The sequence below is a fragment of the Bufo gargarizans genome, chromosome 2 (assembly GCF_014858855.1).
Source record: "Bufo gargarizans isolate SCDJY-AF-19 chromosome 2, ASM1485885v1, whole genome shotgun sequence".
In the NCBI taxonomy this organism is placed as follows: Eukaryota; Metazoa; Chordata; class Amphibia; order Anura; family Bufonidae; genus Bufo; species Bufo gargarizans.
This window is the reverse complement of record NC_058081.1, coordinates 553302426-553325417: the sequence shown is the minus strand read 5'-3', so window position 1 is coordinate 553325417 and position 22992 is coordinate 553302426. Positions and strand designations below refer to the sequence as shown.

General features: G+C 44.1%; 1 protein-coding gene across 1 annotated transcript in view; it reads left to right on the top strand.

Moving 5' to 3' along the window:
• The window catches only part of RRAS (RAS related), a 47790-nt gene that overhangs the window by 20711 nt on the left and 4087 nt on the right, over nucleotides 1-22992 (top strand). Inside the window, exons 2-5 of the mRNA XM_044281591.1 lie at nucleotides 9653-9740; nucleotides 11831-11933; nucleotides 14757-14865; nucleotides 17118-17236. Of these exons, the coding sequence (XP_044137526.1) occupies nucleotides 9653-9740; nucleotides 11831-11933; nucleotides 14757-14865; nucleotides 17118-17236 (419 nt within the window). The remainder of the gene's footprint in view (nucleotides 1-9652; nucleotides 9741-11830; nucleotides 11934-14756; nucleotides 14866-17117; nucleotides 17237-22992) is intronic.

Genomic DNA, 22992 nt, shown 5'->3' with positions numbered 1-22992 from the left:
ACTGAACCATAGTAAAAAAAGGCTAGAATAACAGGCTAGTTCAACTGCCCGGTGATCATCATAAATTTAAAGAGTCAAAAACTGTGGAATTCCTTTTTTCCCCATTGCTCCACCTAAAATGTTAATAAAAGCTAATTAGTGAGTTGTACCTCAAAATAGAGTGACTAAAAATACAATTCATCCTGAAAAAAACAAGCCCCTCATATGTCAATGGTAATCTCAGTGCAACAAAGCAAAAATGAAAAATAAATTCTGTGGCCGTAAAGGGAATTTGTCACCGTGATTCTGGACTATTATCTGCAGTGTTACATGAGTAGTGCTGCACATAAGGAGTACAGATCGCCATTTTTTAACCCATTGAGGACCCTGCGATTTTCTGTTTCCTGTATGCACCACTTTTTGTCCGGCCGAAAGCCAGTCCCTATTGGATCCTATTATAGTCTATAGCAGGGATCAGCAACCTTCGGCACTCCAGCTGTTGTGAAACTACAATTCCCAGCATGCTCCATTCATTTCTATGAGAGTTTTTACAAGAGCAGGGCAAGTATGCATACTGGGAGTTGTAGTTTCACAACATCTGGAGTGCCGGAGGTTGCCTACCCCTGGTCTATAGGGATCCACTGGTTCAGGGCAATATCAGCTGGATGTCGTCAAAGAAGCAGCAATAGAAAAATGGGCCGCCAAAATGTGTCCAGTTGTTTGGTGATCCTCTGCTTCAGAATCACTTAAAAAGTACAGCGCGACACGTGCCACGGCCAGGATCGCTGAGCAGCGGTGATCCCATAGAAATAAATGGCATTGCCGCAGCAGTCGCAAGAAATCCAACACGGCTGGATTTCTTGCGACTACCACGAAGATCCTATTCATTTCTATGGGATCACCTCTGCTCAGCGATCCTGGCCGGGACCAGTGTAGCCCTAGCCCAGTGATGGCGAACCTTTTACAGACGGACTGCCCAAACTGTAACCCAAAACCCACATATTTATCGCAGAGTGCCAACAAGTCAATTTACCTGACTACTACAGTCCAATATAGTATATCTTCCATGTACTTTATCATTTACCTATAATAGTCTGCCTTCATTCAGTGCGCTGCCTGTGCCATTTATAGTGCGTCCTGTGCTGATGAATGGCAGGAAAAGTCTAAGGCATATTGGTACGATTCTTTTCCAGTGCGTGGGTGCCCAGAGAGAGGGCTCTGGGTGCCTTAGGTTCGCCACCACTGCCCTAGCCTAATGCTGCATTTACTTGCAGCGATTGAGCGCACAGTTGTGAGGAAGAAAGTGTGCCTTCCTGATAATTCCCTACTCGTTGGAGGTGGCGAGCAGCATTTCCATGCATTTACCCATAATCCTCTGTTGGCCCGCTATGTCGGTGTTTCTCTGGTGTCTGGGTCACAAGTAGAGATCGACTGATTAACGGAAGTACTGATATTATCGGCCAATATTCTGGATTTTGTACATTATCAGCATCTAATCTTGCCGATATACCGATAATGCGTATAAAGCGAATACTAGTGAGCACTTCCATTATGCATCAGGTGCCGGGAGCAGCAAGCGCTTCCGATACTCACCCTCCCTGGTCTTCTTTGATGAGGCCTGCGCTGCACTGTTCTGACCCCGTACAGCATATGACCTGACGCTGCACACTTTTAGTTGACAGTGCAGAGCGGGCCGGAGAAGACAGGGGAGGGAGACGCCGGACCCGGAGATGAAGAGGAGCCGCGGCACAGTAGAGTTGAGGAGTTTTTTTTTTTTTGTAAATTCTTTATTTAGAATTTTTCCAATTATTTCAATTCAAGACAAGCCATGAATCAGATATTGAACAGGGTACACTAAGTAAAGCGCATAACCTAGCAATGGCAATTTGTTAAGTCAAACAAACACAATACCCAATGAGATATCACATAGACATATGTGGAGTAGTTTGAAAGAACTGGATCGTCGGCAGACGTATAACCCTAACCCTAAGTTCAGACCTGAGCGTTTTACAGCGCGTTCCTACGCGCTGTAAAACGCTCAACACGGAGAAACCAATGATTCCCTATGGAAATGGTTCTCACCTGGGCGTTTTACAGCGCGTACGATCGCGCTGTAAAACGCCCGACGCTCAAACAAGTACAGGAGCTTTTTTTGGCGCGTTTGACGCGCGTTTGGGCCATAGACTCTTTGGACAACACTGCTGTCAATCAACCAAACGCGCGTCAAACGTGCGTTCACTATAAAAAAAACGCGCATAAAAACGTGCGACAAAAACGCGCATTAAAAACGCGCGTTTGAGAAACGCCTAGGTGTGAAACCAGGGTAAAGGAAAAGAGAGAGAGAGAGAGAGAGAGAGGGGAGGGGTATATTAAGGAGAAAGGAAAGAGGGAAGGGAGGGCGGGGAAGGAGGAAAAGGAAGGATAAACAACAAACCTCGCTCTCACGTCTGGGATAAAAGAGACCTACATTCAGTGGAGTCATAGAATTCCAACCAATGACTCCAAGTTTTAGTAAACACCTTCTCAGTATGTCTTATTGACGAGGTGAGGTCTTCAATTCTCATGGTCTCCTGGATTTTGTTGATCCACATAGCTACAGAGGGAACAGACGGTTGCCTCCAGAGGCACGGGATACAAGCTCTTGCGGCGTTCACCAGATGTCTTACCACAGATCTTTTATAGTTGGAGAGAGGAATCTCACACTGATGGAGCAGGAAGAAAGCAGGCGTCTTAGGGAGGGTATATGAGGTGAATTTAGATGTAATCAACCACACCAAATACCAGAAATCCGACAGATGAGGACAGCTCCAGAATGTGTGAAGGATAGTGCCTCTCTTGGAGCCACAACGCCAACACAAGGGAGAGACTTGAGGAAAAATGGAATTGTCTAGTAGGGACGCTATACCAACGGGACATTCGTTTGAATCCAGCTTCTTGGACATTGCTAGCAATAGATGTTTTGTGAATGCATGTATACAATCTTAATCTTTGTTCTGATGAGAGCGCAATATCTAGATCTGCCTTCCACTGAGGGATATAGTTGGGAGGAGGTTGGTCGGGAGGATTGAGTAGTAAGTTGTACATTCGAGAAAGGGTACGTCTCGACACCCCTGGTTGATCTCAAAGAAACTCAAAATCCGTCTTGTCACGGACGAAAGACTCTGCTGGAGGAAGAGTGGCCATGTAGTGTTTAAGTTGGAGTGACTGCCAGGGATTAATGTTAGGGGAAATATCCATCTCTGAGATTTGTTGGGGGGTGAGCTATAAATTCGAGGCGATCAGATGATGGGCCCTGAATTTATTGCAATTCACCAGAACACAAAAAGGTCCGTGTTCCATCCCAGGGGGGGGGGAATTGTGGATTACCCAGGAGAGGGAACATAGGAGAGATTTTGAATAGTAGAGAAGACCTTCAGGGAAGGGCCTATGGTCGGATGTAAGAGAGCCTCCAACGGTATGTGATCAGCCAACCACGGAGTAGCAGGCAGAGGAGTAGACAGAAAGGACTGTTCGACCGAGATCCATTGCTTATAGGCTTTGTGACGGCACCAGTCTACAATTCTAAGAAGATGTGATGCCCTGTGGTAGGAAAGGAAGTCTGGCAGCCCTAGACCCCCTTCTAATTTGGGGCGAAAGAGTGTCGACCTGGCTATTCTGGACGATCTGGACGAGTCAACATTTTTAAAAGGTTGTGAAAAAAGAGCCTAGGAATGTGAACCGGGAGGGCTTGAAAGAAGAAAAGGATTTTTGGTAATACATTCATTTTAAAAATCGAAATCCTCCCAAACCATGAGAACGTGCTCTTATGCCACCTGTCTAAGTCTTCTTTTATGGCCCTAAGAAGAGGCGGGTAGTTAACCTGAGAGTCTGAGAGTGTAGGGGTCAGGAATATACCAAGGTACTTTAAAGATAAGCGAGCCCATTTAAAGGGGAAGTTCTCTGAAATGGATGTGACCGTGGTAGACGGGAGAGTAACGTTTAAGGCTTCAGATTTCTGATAATTAATTTTAAAGTTTGAGAGATGGGCGTAAACTTTAAGTTCCCTCAGCAGGTTAGGTAGGGTTACCCTTGGGTTGGTAAGGAAAAATAGGAGGTCATCAGCGTAGGCTGCGACTTTGTGTGGGGTCCCCTGTAACTGTAACCCGGTGATATCGGGGTTCCCCCTTATGTGACACAAAAGCGGTTCCAGACAGAGCACAAATATAAGGGGGGATAAGGAACAACCCTGTCTCGTTCCATTGCGGATGGATAGGGGTGAGGAAAATTGCCCATTCACTTTGACAACCGCAGTGGGATTAGAGTAGAGATTGGTAATCCTAGACATCATCTTCTCCCCCAGTCCTATATAACGTAGGGTCTCAAACATGAATTTCCAATTGACCCTGTCAAATGCCTTTTCAGCGTCAGTTGACAGGAGCAATGTCGGGATCTTAGAGGATACAGCTTGGTAAATCATATTTATTGCCCTTGTCGTGTTATCCGGAGCTTCTCTCAGAGGCAAGAACCCAGTTTGGTCTAAATGGATAAATTTTTGGAGATGAGGGAGGAGGCGAGTAGCAAGTATTTTAAAGAACAATTTTAGGTCCACGTTAATCAGTGAGATGGGACGGTAACTTTGGCATTGTGAAAGGTCCTTCCCTTCTTGGGGACGACCGTAATGTATGCTCTAATAGTATCATTGGGGAGAGTATGGGACATATCAAATGAGTTAAAGGCAGCTAAAAAATGGGTAAATAAAATGTCCCCAAATTGTTTATAGTAGGGTAGCGTGAGTCCATCTGGACCAGGAGTTGAGGAGTTTTTTTATTTTATTCATCTGAGGTCTGATAGAGGTTAATAAAAGTCTGATCTGAGGTCTAATGGGGGTTAATAAAGGGCTGATCTAAGGTCTGATAGGGGTTAATAAAGGGCTGATCTGAGGTCTGATAGTGGTATGGTGTGGAAATTGGCATTTGGCACTAGTATAATATAAATGTAAATTATAAATTGCTTACCAACTAAGGGCTTTATTAATTTATAATTGACATTTATAATATACTAGTGCCAAATGCAAATTTCCACCACCTCAGTGACTACCAACTAATATAATATATGAGATATAAAATCTCGGTATAAATTATCGGCCTGAAAGTTCACAGATTATCAGGATCTGTATCGGCTCTAAAAAATCAATATCGGTCGATCCCTAGTCACAAGGAGTGTTGTCCTATCAGTACTGTTCCCCCTGTTATCGTGCTGTATGTTTGGTAATGGGGCTGCTCGGTGCCAGGCTGATATCACATGTAGCACAGGACTGTGACTTCTGTTTACTGCTGTCACCATCTGAACAAAGTCTGAGGTAATTACTTTAGCCCGCGCCTTGTTTGCCGCTGTCTGGTCGGCAGAGCAAGCACTTCTGGGTTATGACCGCTCTGTCTCCCCACATAAGATGTGATTATAGGGGAGGAGGTGTGTACTTTGCATCAATAGTATAAAAGTCCCTGCATTATCTGGAAAGCTGCATGACATCCAATATGGCAGAAAATGTGTCCAGTTGCAGGGCTGCCATCAGAAATTTTGGGGCCCCTTACACAGCTCAAAGCCTGGGCCCCCCCTCCTACCCCGCCCCTTTAGAATCCGTCCTGACTCCACCTCCCCTCCACCCCAAGGACCTACCCCCAATTTCATAATTTTTTTACAACTACAAAGACAGTAAAAAGTGATAATCAGTGATTTCAGTAAGGAATTCATTTTTGACCAAATAATATGAAGCCTGCTACCACGACAAGGTAGACTCTTTTAAGCAGGACCCTCCACTAACACTAACTACACTACCTGTAATCTGCCCTAGCAATCTTCCCCTGGCACATTTAAAAAAAAAAAAGCACAAGGTTTACTGTTACATTGTTATGGGTCTGTGGATGACGTACTGTTATGGGGGGAATCTGTGGATGACACACTGTTATGGGGGAATCTGTGGATGACACACTGTTATGGGGGAATCTGTGGATGACACACTGTTATGGGGGAATCTGTGGATGACACACTGTTATAGGGGGAATATGTGGATGACACAGTTATGGGGATCTGTGGATGACACACTGTTATGGGGGATCTGTGGATGACACACTGTTATGGGGGATCTGTGGATGACACACTGTTATGGGGGATCTGTGGATGACACACTGTTATGGGGGGAATCTGTGGATGACACACTGTTATGGGGGGAATCTGTGGATGACACACTGTTATGGGGGGAATCTGTGGATGATACACTGTTATGGGGGGAATCTGTGGATGACACACTGTTATGGGGGAATCTGTGGATGACACTGTTATGGGGGATCTGTGGATGACACACTGTTATGGGGGAATCTGTGGATGACACAATGTTATGGGGGATCTGTGGATGACACACTGTTATGGGGGGATCTGTGGATGACACACTGTTATGGGGGAATCTGTGGATGACACACTGTTATGGGGGATCTGTGGATGACACACTGTTATGGGGGATCTGTGGATGACACACTGTTATGGGGGAATCTGTGGATGACACTGTTATGGGGGATCTGTGGATGACACACTGTTATGGGGGATCTGTGGTTGACACACTGTTATGGGGGATCTGTGGATGACACACTGTTATGGGGGATCTGTGGATGACACACTGTTATGGGGGATCTGTGGATGACACACTGTTATGGGGGATCTGTGGATGACACTCAACCACTCTCAAACCCAACTGGTCAAACTTGTTAAATGGATCCCAAACACAATATGCACAATAACACCCCCCACCCCCTCCAACACTTAATTAACCCCTTCATGGCCTAAAGGTAGGATCACATTCCAGAGATAGCTAATTATGTCAAAACGATGTGGTAGAAACCCTTTAACCTGTGACTCATCCGATTCTTTCTTAGACTCCCTGTACTTGTGTCAGTGACTCAGACTCAGAGCTGCTAGTGCTTGCCTTGCCTCAGCTCTGATTGGTTGGTGGGCGGGGAGGGGAGGGGCTGGCAGAAGCAGCTTCCACTCTAGGATCAGATTACACTCCTCCCGAGCCCCTCCCCTCCCTGCTGGCAGCGGCTCTGTTAATGTGTGCTGTGACTCACTGACTCAGGGCTGCTAGTGCTTGCCTTGCCTCAGCTCTGATTGGTTGGTGGGGGGGGAGGGGCTGGCAGAAGCAGCTTCCACTCTAGGATCAGATTACACTCCTCCCGAGCCCCTCCCCTCCCTGCTGCCAGCGGCTCTGCTATTGTGTGCTGTGACTCACTGACTCAGGTCTGACTGGTTGGTGGGCGGGGAGGGGAGGGGCTGGCAGAAGCAGCTTCCACTCTAGGATCAGATTACACTCCTCCCGAGCCCCTCCCCTCCCTGCTGCCAGCGGCTCTGCTATTGTGTGCTGCGACTCAATGACTCAGCTCTGATTGGTTGGTGGGCGGGGAGGGGAGGGGCTGGCAGAAGCAGCTTCCACTCTAGGATCAGATTACACTCCTCCCGAGTCCCTCCCTGCTGCCAGCGGCTCTGCTATTGTGTGCTGTGTGACTCACTGACTCAGACTGAGCGGCTTCACACGGATCGGTTCAGTGAACTGAATCGATTCAAATGAATGATTTGTTCATGAACTGGACATCACTAGCAAGGAATGATCAATTGCCCCCCTCTAGCGATGCAATAAAGTTCAACTCAAGTCACTGACAAATGAGAGGGGGTAAAAAAAAAAATATAAAAAAAATTAAATTTTTATTTATTTATTATTATTATTTTTTTACATTGGAACTGGCCGGGCCCCCCCCAGGGTCTGGGCCCCTTACTGGGGTATCGGCTGTACCCCCCTGATGGCGGCCCTGTCCAGTTGTTTGGTGATCCTCTGCTTCAGAATCACTTAGAAAGTATGGCGGCAGATTTGGTAAAACTGGTGTAAAGTAGAACTGGCTTAGTTGCCCATAGCAACCAATCAGATTCCTCCTTTTATTTTTCAGAGCTTCTTTGAAAAATTAAAAGTAGGATTTGATTAGTTGCTATGGACAACTAAGCCAGCTGTGATAAATCTCCCTCTATGTGTATTTGCCAGTTAGGACTCTGGGTGGGAGCTGGAGCGGCAGCCATGTTGGTTGGCTGTCACCTATCTTTCCTAGATTTAAAGGCAATAGGAGGATTTATATATGATGATACCTATTGCGTCTTGGACCTTGTGTAACGGCAGGCAGCGACGACCCAAAACATCAAGGGGGCATTAAATTTAACTATTAACTCATCTGTCATCGGACTATGAGGGCTGTTTAAGGGCAGCATAAAACATGGTGAATGGTGCACTCTTCTTTTAGTGCCACACATCACATTATTATATATATATATATATATATATATATATGTTGTCCTTACTAAGGCCCCTTTTACATGGCCGGATGGAGCTGATTATCGGGAAGGAAGTGTAGGAGAACTCTATTACATGCAGTGATCTCCTCCACACTATGGGGAGGGGGCGATCGCTAATGCCATCGCTTGTCCCCATACAGAATCATTATTTGCCCTCTGCAGTTGCTGTTTAGACTCCACAATCTGCTGCTGTCGATATTTTAGGTGTCCACATAAAGGATGCAGTTACCTGAGGAACAGGCGTTTCTCTCGTTTATCTGGTAATCGGTGGCACCTTTAGTCCGGGCTACACTGCGACTTTTTGTAGCGCAACTGATTGATTTTAACTGTTGAACCACAGCTGGAGCCCAAATGATTGTATTCAGTTGAATGCACTCATGTGAACTGAAGCTGTCATTCAATAGTTAAATCAATCAGTCACACTACAAAAAGTCGCAGTGTAGTCCGGGCCTTACACTGGCAGATAATCGCTTTGTACGAACGCTCGTTAGCGGTGATCTGCCTGATGTTCGGACAGTGTAAAGGGGCCTTTAGTGACCACTGGATGTGTGAAAACTATAGAGCACAGGACCACCGGAAGAGATTGGTCATATGTGTCTTTATGGCGGTAGCGTCCTCTGTGTGTACAGACAGTGATTGTGGTTACCATTGCACATGCAGGACTTCTCATAGGATATCTGGGGTTACTGGTTCTGACCTCGGCTCCTAATGAAATTGTCTTCTGCTAGACCTTAGGTGCTGTGTCAGCGCTCCTCCAGTACTCTGTCATTACATGTAAAGCCTCTTGCACACGACCGTATGTATTTTGCAGTCTGCAAAAAATACGGATTACTTCCGTGTGCATTCCGTAGTTTGCGGAACCGAACAGCTGGCCCCTAATAGAACAGTACTTATCCTTGTCTGTAATGCGGATAATAATAGGACATGTTCTAATTTTTGGCGGAACGGAAATACAGAGTATCTTCCGTTTTATGTTTTTTTTTTTACCAAAATAACCCAGAACAGACACGGAAAGAAAATACGGTTGTGTGCAAGAGGCCTAAGGCTGCGTTCACATCTCTGTTCTTATCGCAGGTTTTCTGCTTCACCACAAGAACAGAAAACCAAAAATGATCGATCCTGTTAAGTCACTGAAGTCCATTGGGCACCATTGGTCATTTTACCAGAAAAAATACTGCAGCACGCTTTTCCATTTTTTATTATTTTTTTACTAAAGATCAGTAGAATGTGGTTTATTACTTTCTTTATATAGAAACATTTTGATGATATAAAGTGACTAATGCTCCCTTTTTTCCATCTTCCCTTCTAGTCCTACTTTGTTTCTGACTATGATCCAACCATTGAGGATTCCTATACGAAGATCTGTTCCATTGATGGAAAGCAGACCCGACTGGACAGTAAGTGCATGGCTGCCATTTATCCGACTTGTCTACTGTATTTGTGATAAGGCTTTGTCCAGATGGAAGCCATGTCTGCAGACTGGGTGAAGCATTCGGATGCTCTCGATTGGTTTGTTTTCCATATGCGTCCCCGTCCTCTGACCAGAGAAGTTCAAGGGGAACCTCAGTCAAAGTGATCTTCTAATATGTCATATGTACACGTGAGAAGAATGGAGTCTTTAATCTCAAGACACCATTGATTTCCAGTATGAAAGGAAGCTGAGGGAATAGGTTCCCCTACATTATGCCATGCTGTCTCCACTGAAGTTATTGCTGAAAGAGGCAGAACTGCCCGTAGTGGATAATAGCCCAGCAAGGGCAATGTCCTGCCGAACTACTACTCCCATCTGACACGTATATTGAGAAACCTTATTTCCGAGGGTGCTGGGTGGGGGTACATGCTCTGGCAGGAGTGCTGGATCTGGGTGTTCAGGACATTTTTGCATTGCTGAAGGCAGAAGACATTGCAGAGAAAAAGGTGACGTCTCCAGGGTGTAGGGGAGGGAATGGGGGAGTTCTCCGGGAATGTCTGGAATTTGACACGGTGATCTTTGCAAATAAGTTGTAAGGAATTTAGATAAATAGAAATTCCAAACCGGAGGGGAAAGAAGAAGGTGGATACTTTGTTACAGGCTCCTAGTAGGTAGTCGTTACCTAATGAATGAGGCGATCCTGGCCGTAAATCCCCCTGCACCCACCTCATATACATGTATATACCTAGTCTGTCATGGTGATTGATGGCGCTCTCTGGGATTATAGGTAACAAATGAGAGATTTACAGATAACGTTCTGTATACCACAGGTGTGCATTATGTCAGCAAAACCTGCTCAGCCGGCAGACGTTGTATGTGGATAATGTGTGAAATCAGCTTCTTTTCCGCCTCCCGTTAATTCATATGATCCCATATGATTTTGCTGTGTGTGGATTTAAAATCTCTATCATGGAAAAAAAGAGGACTTGATATGTCAGTTCTTTGTATGGAATCCCTGCAAATTCCACATGGAAGTCGTGACATGGATTTGCCTCATTGAATAGGACTAATCTACACGTGGACCCGCAACAGGACAAGCTGCAAATCCGTGGCAGAAATCCAGAAGTCAACCTTGAATCTCTGCCCCATTCACACGACCGTATTTTTGGTCCACAGCCGATCTGCATTTTTTGAGGACAGGATGCAGACCCATTCATTTCAATGGGTCTGCAAAAAATGCGGATAGCACACCGTGTGCTGTCCGCATTCGTATGTCCGCTCCGTAGCCCCCGCAAAAAAAAGATAGAACATGTCCTATTTGTGGATCCATTGTCACAATGTATCCCAAAAAAATAGGATACAACACAGACGGCTTCCATATTTATTGTGGATCCACGTTTTGTGGACTTGAAAATACAGACGGTCATGTGAATGCACCCTAAGATTCCGTGGCAGATTTTTCCAGTAGGAAATCCACTGTGTGAACACACTGTTAAAGGGCTTTCCAGGACTGAGACATTACTAGGCCACTGTTGTATAGCAGAAAGTAGTCTGGGCAGCTACACGTGCAGACGAGTCAATGGGGCAGTCTAAAAATGCTCCAGATTTATCCTAGTAGCGGATACTGGATGACTATCAACTTTATACCGCCTATTGGTTGCCTTTCTTTCTGTCAGAGTTTTGTGGTGGTATTTTGCCCTTGGTGGATGGGCACAAATGCTTTGCACCACATTTATTAACGATTTTAGAAACTTATTATTTTTTTTACACTTTTTTCAACTTGTCTGACAAGAGGGTGTGGCGTTGCTGAAAAGGGGTGTGGCGTTGCTGAAAAGGGGTGTGGCTTCGATGCATCATCGTGCTCCAAAAAATGCACCAATAATTTGCCACATTTTCTTTTTAGATAAACAAAGCAAATAGGTGGTGTAACGTTAGCCCGTCTATGGGTGCACTGGATTTATCATCGAGCATCAGCCACCATGATAAATCTGGCGCGTTTTTAGCCCCACAAAGCCTGAAATGAAGAAAAAAATCTGTTCCCAATGTAAGAGGTATGTCTGTCTTCTTTATCATTAGTTCTGGACACGGCTGGACAAGAGGAGTTTGGGGCGATGAGAGAGCAGTACATGCGCACGGGGGAAGGCTTCCTGCTGATTTTTGCTATTAATGACCGAGGAAGGTAAACAATTTAAATGGTAAAATCTCTTTTGCTGTCATTCACACAGAAGAACAAGAGACTCCACAGATGCAGAACATTTTCATATACATCAGATTTCCAGTTTTTAAAAGCTTTCAACCTATAAGTATATTTTGAAGGCTTTAAAAAGCCAAAAATCCACAAACATTTTATGCCGCCTCATACACACCATGCTTGAATCTGCCAAACGTGCATGTATTCTGCATAGAGAGAGGCATTCCAATTTGCTCTGCCATGTTTATGGGCATAAATAACGGTTCCGTTATACATGACAGGAAAAAAAAGTCTCGTCAAAATGGAACCATTATTTGTGCCCATAAACATGTATTAGGATGGAGCAAAACAGAATGTCTCTTAAAAGGCATTCAGTTCTAAAATCCCGTTAACACGGAATTTCTAATGGTAATGCAAACCTGCCCTAATCCATATTAGATGGTTGTCTGATTCCGCTAAAATATATTCACTAACGGTACTCCTAAAACTGACCACAGACACTCCAATGACACACGTTCATAATGTTGGTTATATGCAGCGTTTCTCCACCCCCTCTGCCCATTTACTAAAATAACACCTATCTTTGGGGTACAATACCTACAAATTTCTGGACTCCTAATTATGCTGGGACCCACTAGTCTACATGTACCTTCACAGAGTGTCAGTCTGCATGCTATATCCCTAATACCGTTGCCATCTGAAATGTAGTTGACATTTTATACACGTAGTGGAGGAGAGTTATCAAAACTGGTGTAATGGAAAACTGGCTTAGCTGCCCAGATGAACCAATCAGATTCCACCTTTCATTTTTCAGAACTCCTTTGGAAAATGAAAGGTGGAATCTGACTGGCTGCTATGGGCAACTAATCCAGTTTTCCTTTCTAACACTTTTGATGAATCTCCCCCCATGGTGTCGTTGGGCCAGTATTGCTCTTGGTGATCCATCTGTTCCAGTTCATTCTAGTTGTGGATGTTATGTGTTATGCTTGAAGTCTGGCCAGCCTGGGTACAATTCTGTACTTAGAGTACCAGAAACGTATTTGGCTGCAGTAAATAATAGAAATAAATCTGGATTGTCTGAGCCTTTTCTCCCCATCTGTAAGGGCCCCCCCCCCCCAGCTTAATAATTGATAGTTGGTGTTACAGAGCGGAAATGAGACTTGGCGTCTGTGATGTCTGGATACTTTAAATAGTCTTCTCCGACAGTCCGCTGCCAATAATTCCTTGCACAACACAATGGCAGACAGGAACGAGGATGCGTTTCATATCATTTTGTACTTTTGTCTTCATTATGGCTTTTATGATCAAATTACAGATTGATACAGTTATACAGAACATGCATTTCCCAAGCCTCCTCCTTCCTGCCTGATGTACAGTATTCCATACAGTGATGTCAGCCCCTGAGCTAATGCTCCCTGGAGCTATATACCTAGAAAACATTATCTGCATGGACGTATGACACATGAGCGGGGGGTCTGCTAGTAGGGTGGGCTTCAAATCCTCTGCTTCCTTCCCTTCACATAGTCATAGAATTAGGCAGACGGGTCATGCGACCAAAAAACATCTGTGCAACACGTTGCACAAACAAGTTGCAGTTCCACAGGACTTTCATTGTTGTCCATGCTGGAAAAGGTGTGCACGGCCAAAGCTCCAGCAGTGTCTTGTCACGGCTCATTGGATGTTGTAATGGGGCATCATGATCTTCATGGCACACGACAGTAGCCTTACTGGCGTTGTTTTACTTCAGCAAGTGACATTTATCGTGTAGAGAAAATTACTACAAGGCACTTACTAATGTATTGTTATTATCCATATTGCTTCCTTTGCTCGCTTGGTTCATTTCTCCATTACATTATATACTGCTCGTTTCCATGGTTATGACCACCCTAAAATCTATCAGCGGTGGTCATGCTTGCACTCTATAAGAAAAAGTACTAGTCTCGCTGGTGGCCCGGACTTTGGGAGAGCACATGGGCTGGTGCTTTTTCCTATAGTGTACAAGCAGGACCACCACACCTGGATTGCAGGGTGGTCATAACAATGGAAATTACAAGTGTATAAAGTGGTGGAAAAATGAATCCAGCCAGCGAAGGAAGCAATATGGACAATAACAATACAATAGTATTAAATTCATCTACATAATAATTGCTGAGGTGAGACAACCGCTGTCAGTGCCTGGACCCCTTCCACCATGGCGGTCCTATAATGCTTGCAATTTCTAACATGGGTTATTTGGTGGGGAATTGATCCGCAGCTAAAACCACAAACATAATTGTCAGGCTGCGGATTTGGAATCCGCATGGCAGGTCAGTTTCCGTAAAGTGCACATGAGATTTGTGTAATATCATACACTTTGCTGGTACAGTACTGCGCTGCGGTTTTTCAGCACAGAAAAAACGCACGTATTTTGCAACGTGTGCAGGTAGCTTTACAGTGACAACTGACAAGAGGGGTGCGTGAATGAAGCATGGCATAACCATACAGATTTGGGTCACCCAAGGCTGACTGACGACTCTTTGCTATAATAGAAGCCATTGATGGTTGTCAGCCTGCATAAACTACCTACAGGCATTTCACGTGTGTTGGAATACAGTCAGACGTAAAGGGCCTGAGAGCTGCTGGTTGCAGGAAACCAATATAAACTACAACACATTTTAACCAGTTTTGGAACCAGCTATAATTGCAAGCTCATTGCCTGGCAGCCTATTCATGTGGTGGAAGGGTCAGCAGTCAGTAAACCCTCCTGGTGGAACACCACAGGCCGCTGCATTGTAATTCATCTGAAACCATTGTGCCTTTCTGCTCTTCCAGCTTCAATGAGATCAGCAAGTTTCACACACAAATCCTACGTGTCAAGGACAGAGATGAGTTCCCCATGATTCTGGTTGGGAATAAGGCCGATTTGGACCTTCAGAGACAGGTGAGACCTCTGCTGCATGTGTGAGCTTAGCTGGATGTTTACTTACTGTGTGGTTTACTTCTTCATGTGCTGTGCTGACCTCCAGCTAGTTCATGGTGTTCCAGAAGACAATGGGACGTAGGGGAGGCTTAATTAAATAGACTAAAAAGGAGAAGTCACCTCTCCTATTTTAGTAAATACTTTGATTCCCTATAAGAAAAAGTAAGTTCTGGAGCTTTTCTTATAACTCTACAGTGTGCCGTCCCTCTGTTATTCCACCTGGAAATGAGTGATCTAACATTCTCCTGCTATCAGTCCCCCTTATCAATACGGTTACAACCGGATCCTTTAATCACCGATTGGACAATGTAAGACAGCGTAGGGTCACACCATTCAGAAAGTAGTTATAAGGTTATATATAACTACCATTTGCTGTATAGAAACATAAAACTGTAGTTTAACCCATTCCCGACATCGAGCATACATGTATGCTCGATGCAGGGTCTTTAAAGATGAATTCTGCTCAGGAGCTGAGCGGGTTCTACATCGACGGGTGCTTGCTGTTTTACACATCAGACACCCGATAGCAGAGACCGTTAGACCGTCAGATGCCAACAAAACATCTGTGTGGTTATTTTCCAGGAGCACTGCGCTCCCAGGAATTGAACAGCTTCCCTGCGCTGAGATCGAAGAAGCCTTTCGGTTGCTATGGCAGCCTCGGGTCTTCTGAAGGCTCAGAGGCCTATCACAACAAAGTTCCTATCAGTATGGAGCTACCTTTTTACTACTTATCTTTCAGAGGGGTAGGGTGTTCCCTCTTCTGGGCTAGAAGCACCACGCCAGAGCTAACCAGAAGTGAGCCACCACTGTTATTACAAGAAGTTCCTATCAGGCCTGGCCTGTGGCAGGGCTTGATAGGAATGGACTGTTTCTCCCATAGGCTGCAATGGTAAGCCATTGCAGTCTATAGCATAAGTAAGGCTACTTTCACACCTGCGTTCGATCGGATCCGTTCTGAACGGATCCGCTCATATTAATGCAGACGGTGGCTCCGTTCAGAACGGATCCGTCTGCATTAGAACTTAGAAAAATTTTCTAAGTGTGAAAGTAGCCTGAGCGGATCCGTTCAGACTTTACATTGAAAGTCAAGGGGGGACGGATCCGCTTGAAGATTGAGCCATATGGTGTCATCTTCAAGCGGATCCGTCCCCATTGACTTACATTGTAAGTCGGAACGGATCCGCTCGCCTCCGCACGGCCAGGCGGACACCCGAACGCTGCTTGCAGCGTTCAGGTGTCCGCTCACTGAGCGGAGCGGAGGCTGAGCGCTGGCAGGCGGATGCATTCTCAGTGGATCTGCCTCCACTGAGAATGCATTAGGGCCAAACGCAGCGTCAGGGCCGCTCGTGAGCCCCTTCAAACGGAGCTCACGAGCGGACACCTGAACGCAGGTGGGAAAGGAGCCTAATCAGAAGATCGCACGTTGAAGTCCCCTGGGCGTAAAAAACGTAAAAATAAAAAGTTTAAAAAAATTATATAAATTCAATTCACCCACTTTCCCCATTGTAAAAATAAACAATGAAAAACATAATAAAGATCATTAACATTGCGGCGTTCAAAAATGCCTGAACTATTAAAATATAAAAGTATTTAGGCTGAACTGTGAACACTGTAACAGAAGAAAAAATCAAAAAGGTTGATTTTGGCACACTTTGGTAAAGTTATCAAAAAGTCCTACACACCTCAAATTGGTATCAATAAAAACTACCGATCATCGCACAAAAAAAACGAGCCTTCACTCAACTATAAAAAAATATATGGTGGTGTAAAGGCAAAAAATATTTTTTTTAAAGTATTAAAACACAAAATAGCTAATTAAATTTGGTATTGCTGTAATTGCACTGACCTGCAGAATTAAGTTAATATGTCAGATTTACAGCATGGGACACTAAAAATGAAACCCATAAAACTGTGATGCATTTTTTTCCAATAATACCTTATTTGGTATTTTACAGCTTCCCACTATATTGTATGCAATATTAAATGGTTCCATTAGAATGTATAACTTGTCTCACAAGAAACAAGCCCTCATACGGCTAGGTGAATGGAAAAGTAAAAATGTTTTGGGAAGGCAGGAAGTGAAAAAAAAATGAATTGTTGCGACAGGAAGGGGTTAAATACAGTTTAGAGTCTGAGGAAGTTCATCTGAATCTTAGTTCCTGGTATGACTGGAGGTAACCACTTGTTCTTGTCCTTCTGTTCCCCATCATTAGGTGACAAAGGAGGAAGCTCTAAATTTTGCACGGGAGAATCGAATCCCTTATATGGAAGCCTCAGCCAAGATCCGATTAAATGTAGATGAATCTTTCCACGAACTGGTCAGAGCAATCAGGTAATGGAGGGGGGTATTTGGTGCACTCCCCCTAGAATTAGCTGTGTGAAGGGGAGCTTTGTATATATATATATAAAAAAAAAAATAAAAAAAAAATAAAGGAGCTCCAACCTCTACAAAGAAATATTCTGAAGTGTTATCGGCATAGAATTCAGCCTCTGTAGGGCTGGTGGCGTATTCTCTCCACCCCCACATATCAATCAGGTTTATTTAGGCCATATTATGAGCAGTGAGGATGGTAAACTAAGGTACATGGTTATTTGTTGTGCGACTACCAAAAGCGCTTGACCAAAAAATTTTGTGGGTCTTGACTTGCTGTTGCATAACTATTTCAGACCTGTCATTTAAACTAAAACAGCCAGGACGCAGGTAAGTTGCAGTCTATGATGGCACAGGCAGATGTAGGGTTGGATTTTTGTGCTGTTGTCATGGTCAACACAACTCTATTGACAATTATTAGATGCGTGTTGCAAGGTGACAATGCGATGTACATGTTGCTGCGTAGCTTTAGCCGTATGGATAATTAGTCTGTGGTCGCTGTCTTTTGAACAAATACTTATGTCAGTTTTCTGCCGGGAAAAAGTCACAAATCCCAACGGAAGTGGCTCACGAGCGCATAGGTTGCCTAGCTGCTGGGGGGGGGGGGGGGGGCTAATGTTGGTGATAACGCCGACCGCTGACATTTAACTCATCAGATTTAACTACAACATCTAAAGGCTGAAAATCCGGAAGTGATGCTCTTTCAGGGCTGTAACGGCTCCCCCTAGTGGCAATTTGGGGTGCCGTTCATGCATTACAGCAGCTTTGGTCCCCCTGAAGGATCAGAGGCTGTCACAGCTACATTTTCATGAAAACCCTGCCTGTGGGTTCAGAGCAACATAGTAAATAGTGCATTGGAGTTTGTTAGAGAAGCAATCAGATGATCACATGTTCAAGTTCCCTTGGAAACCTTCAAAAATTGTATTAAAAAAAAAAAAGGAAAAAAATCTTTGAAATATATCAAAATTCAAATCACACCCCTTTCCCCCAAATAAAAAAATAAATAAAATAGGCTTCTCCATGTCTGAAACCGCCTGTACTAATCACAGATTCTTCATTTTCTATCACATTACCGCCTGAAAATTTTTTAATAAAAAGTCATACACACGCCAAGATTCCAGATAGTATCTATGTAAAAAAAAAGCGTTTTTAATTTAAAAAAAATTTAGTTTCAAGTAAAAAAATGCCCCTTTCCCCTGATTTTATAATAAAAAAATTGAAAAAAAAGGGAAAAAAAACACATATTAGGTATCACCGCGTCCGTAACGACCGGCTCAATAAATATATCACATGATCCACCCTGTCCAATAAACACCATAAAAAAAAAAAAAAAACTGTGTCACCTTACATCACAAAAAGTGCAACACCAAGTGATCAAAAAGGCATATGTCCCACAAAATGGTACCAATAAAATCCGTCACATCATCCCGGAAAAAATGAGCCCCTACAAAGAAAATCGCTCAAAAAATAAAAAAAATATAGCTCTCAGAACATGGAGACATTAAAACATAATTTTTTTGTTTAAAAAATGCTACTGTGTTAAAGTGAAATAAATAAAAAAAAGTATACATATTAGGTATCGCCGCGAAAAATATCACATGACCTAACCCCTCCTCCTAGCTAAAAAAAACGTAAAAAATAAATAAATAAAAACTGCAATTTTTTTGTCACCTAACATCACATAAAGTGCAACACCAAGCGATCAAAAAGGCGTATGCCCCCCAAAATAGTACCAAACAGTCACCTCATCCCGCAAAAAAATGAGACCCTACCTAAGGCCTCATGCACACGACCGTTGTGTGCATCCGTGGCCGTTGTGCCGTTTTCCGTTTTTTTTTCGCGGACCCATTGACTTTCAATGGGTCCGTGGAAAAATCGGAAAATGCACCGTTTTGCAGCCGAGGCCGTGATCCGTGTATCCTGTCCGTCAAAAAAATATGACCTGTCCTATTTTTTTGACGGACAACGGTTCACGGACCCATTCAAGTCAATGGGTCCGTGAAAGAACACGGATGCACACAAGATTGGCATCCGTGTCCGTGATCCGTGGCCGTAGGTTGCTTTCATACAGACGGATCCGAAGATCCGTCTGCATAAAAGCTTTTTCTGATCTAAGTTTTCACTTCGTGAAAACTCATTTCCGACAGTATATTCTAACACAGAAGCGTTCCCATGGTGATGGGGACGCTTCTAGTTAGAATACACTGCAAACTTTGTACAAGACTGCCCCCTGCTGCCTGGCAGCACCCGATCTCTTACAGGGGGATATGATAGCACAATTAACCCCTTCAGGTGTGGCACCTAAAGGGGTTAATTGTACTATCATATTCCCCTGTAAGAGATCAGGGCTGCCAGGCAGCAGGGGGCAGACCCCCCCCCCCCTCCCCAGTTTGAATATCGTTGGTGGCACAGTGTGCCCCCACCATCGCCCCCCCTCCCTCCCTCTATTGTATTAAATCGTTGGTGGCACAGTGTGCCAACCACCATCGGCCCCCCTCCCTCCCTCTATTGTATTAAATCGTTGGTGGCACAGTGTGCCAACCACCATCGCCCCCCTCCCTCTATAGCAGTAACATTGGTGGCAGTGTGCGGTCTCAACAGTAGAAGATTCATACTTACCTGCTTGCTGCTGCGATGTCTGTGAACGGCCGGGAGCTCCTCCTACTGGTAAGTGACAGTTCTTTAGCAATGCGCCGCACAGACCTTTCACTTACCAGTAGGAGGAGCTCCCGGCCGGACACAGACATCGCAGCAGCAAGCAGGTAAGTATGAATCTTCTACTGTTGAGACCGCACACTGCCACCAATGTTACTGCTATAGAGGGAGGGGGGGGCGATGGTGGTTGGCACACTGTGCCACCAACGATTTAATACAATAGAGGGAGGGAGGGGGGGCCGATGGTGGTTGGCACACTGTGCCACCAACGATTTAATACAATAGAGGGAGGGAGGGGGGGGCCGATGGTGGTTGGCACACTGTGCCACCAACGATTTAATACAATAGAGGGAGGGAGGGGGGGGGCGATGGTGGGGGCACACTGTGCCACCAACGATATTCAAACTGGGGAGGGGGGGGCTGCCCCCTGCTGCCTGGCAGCCCTGATCTCTTACAGGGGAATATGATAGTACAATTAACCCCTTTAGGTGCCGCACCTAAAGGGGTTAATTGTGCTATCATATCCCCCAGTAAGAGATCGGGTGCTGCCAGGCAGCAGGGGGCAGTCTTGTACAAAGTTTGTAGTGTATTCTAACCTGAAGCGTCCCCATCACCATGGGAACGCCTCTGTGTTAGAATATACTGTCGGATCTGAGGTTCACGAAGTAGCTCATATCCGACAGTATATTCTAACATAGAGGCGTTCCCATGGTGATGGGGACGCTTCAAGTTAAAATATACCATCGGATTGGAGAAAACTCCAATCCGATGGTATAAAAGAACTCCAGACTTTACATTGAAAGTCAATGGGGACGGATCCGTTTGAAATGGCACCATATTGTGTCAACATCAAACGGATCCGTCCCCATTGACTTGCATTGTAATTCAGGACGGATCCGTTTGGCTCCGCACGGCCAGGCGGACACCAAAACGACTTTTTTTTCATGTCCGTGGATCCTCCAAAAATCAAGGAAGACCCACGGACGAAAAAACGGTCACGGATCACGGACCCACGGACCCCGTTTTTGCGGACCGTGAAAAAAAACTGTCGTGTGCATGAGGCCTTAGACAATCGGTCAAATAATAAAAAAGCTATGGCTCTCAGACTATGGAGGCACTAAAACATCATTTTTTTTGTTTAAAAAATGCTATTATTGTGTAAAACTTAAATAAATAAGAAAAAAAAGTATACATATTGGGTATTGCCATGTCCGTAACTATTTTCGCTATAAAAATGTCACATGACCTAACCCCTCAGGTGAACGCTGTAAAAATAAATAAATAAATAAAAGCTGCCAAAACAACCAATTTTTGGGTCACCTTGCCCCATAAAATGTAATAATGAATGATCAAAAAATCATATGTACCCAAAAATGATATCAATAAAAATACCAATGATACCAATAAAAACGTCAACTCTTCCTGCAAAAAATTAGCCCCTGCACAAGACAATAGGCAGAAAAATAAAAAAATATGGTGTTCAGAAAATGGAGACCCGAAAACATAATTTTCTTTTCAAAAATGCTTTATTATGTAAAACTGAAACAAACAAAGAAAGTAGACATATTTGATATCATCGCGTTAGTAACAACCTGCTCTATAAAAATAGCGATCTACCCTGTCAGATGAATGTTGTAAAAAGTAAAAACGGTGCCAAAACAGCAATTTTTTGTTACCTTGCCTCAAAAAAAACTTAATATATACAGCAATTAAAAATCATATGTACCCCAAAATGGTACTAATAAAACTGGCATCTTATCCCGTAGTTTCCAAAATAGGGTCTCTTTTTGGAGGTTTCTACTGTAAGGGTGCATCGGGGGGCTTCAAATGGGACATAGCATCTATAAACCAGTCCAGCAAAATCTACCTTCCAAAAACCATATGGCGCTCCTTTCCTTCTGTGCCCTGCCGTGCCCCCTTACATCAGTTTACGACCACATGTGGGGTGTTTCTGTAAACCGCAGAATCAGGGTAATAAATATTGAGTTTTGTTTGGCTGTTAACCCTCGATGTGTTAAAGAAAAAAATGGATTAAAATAGAAAATCTGCCAAAAAAGTGAAATTTAGAAATTTCATCTCAATTTTCCTTTAATTCTTCTGGAACACCTAAAAGGTCAACAAAGTTAGTAAAATCAGTTTTGAGTAATTTGAGGGGTGTAGTTTCTACAATGGGGTCATTTATGTGGGGTTTCCACTATGTAAGCCCCACAAAGTGACTTCAGACCTGAACTGGTCCTTAAAAAGTGGGTTTTCTAAATTTTCTTCCAAAATTATAAGCCTTCTAACATCCTAAAAATAACATTTACATAATGATGCCAACATAAAGTAGACATATGGGGAATGTTAAGTAATACATATTTTGAGGTATCACTTTCTCTTTTAAAAGCAAGAGAAATTTTTGGTAAATTTGGGATTTTTTCATAAATAAAGGTGAAATATATTGACTCCCATTTTTTTACTATCATGAGGTTTAATGTGTCACGAGAAAACAATCTCAGAATGGCTTGGATAAGTAAAAGCGTTCCAAAGTTATTACTACATAAAGTGACACATGTCAGATTTGCAAAAAATGGCCCGGGGTAGAAGGGGTTAATGGGGTTTGATATTGATGGCCTATCCTCAGGACCAGCTGTTCGAAGAAGCTGCGGTGCTCCTCTTCCTGGGACAGTGACATCACCGTACATCTGTCACATGAGCTAGGCGCAGCTCAGTCCCATTCTAGTGAAATGGGGCTGAGCTGCAATACCAAGCACAGCCGCTATACAATGTACAGCGCTGTGAGGAGATCACAACGATCACTGGAGTCAGACCCCCGCTGATCCGATACTGATGACCTATCCTGAAGCTAGGCCATCAGTAACCAAAATTTGGATAGGTTACTGCTTTAGTGCCCCTTCTAACACAATGACATCCTGCCCACCTGGTTGTGAAATGAGTTGCAGACAGTCACTAAACCAGTGTTGTGTCCCAGGATTAGGGATCATGCACATGACCGTATGTATTTTGTGGTCCGCAAAAAAGATGACGTCCGAGTTACATCTGTAAAATGGACAAGAATAGGA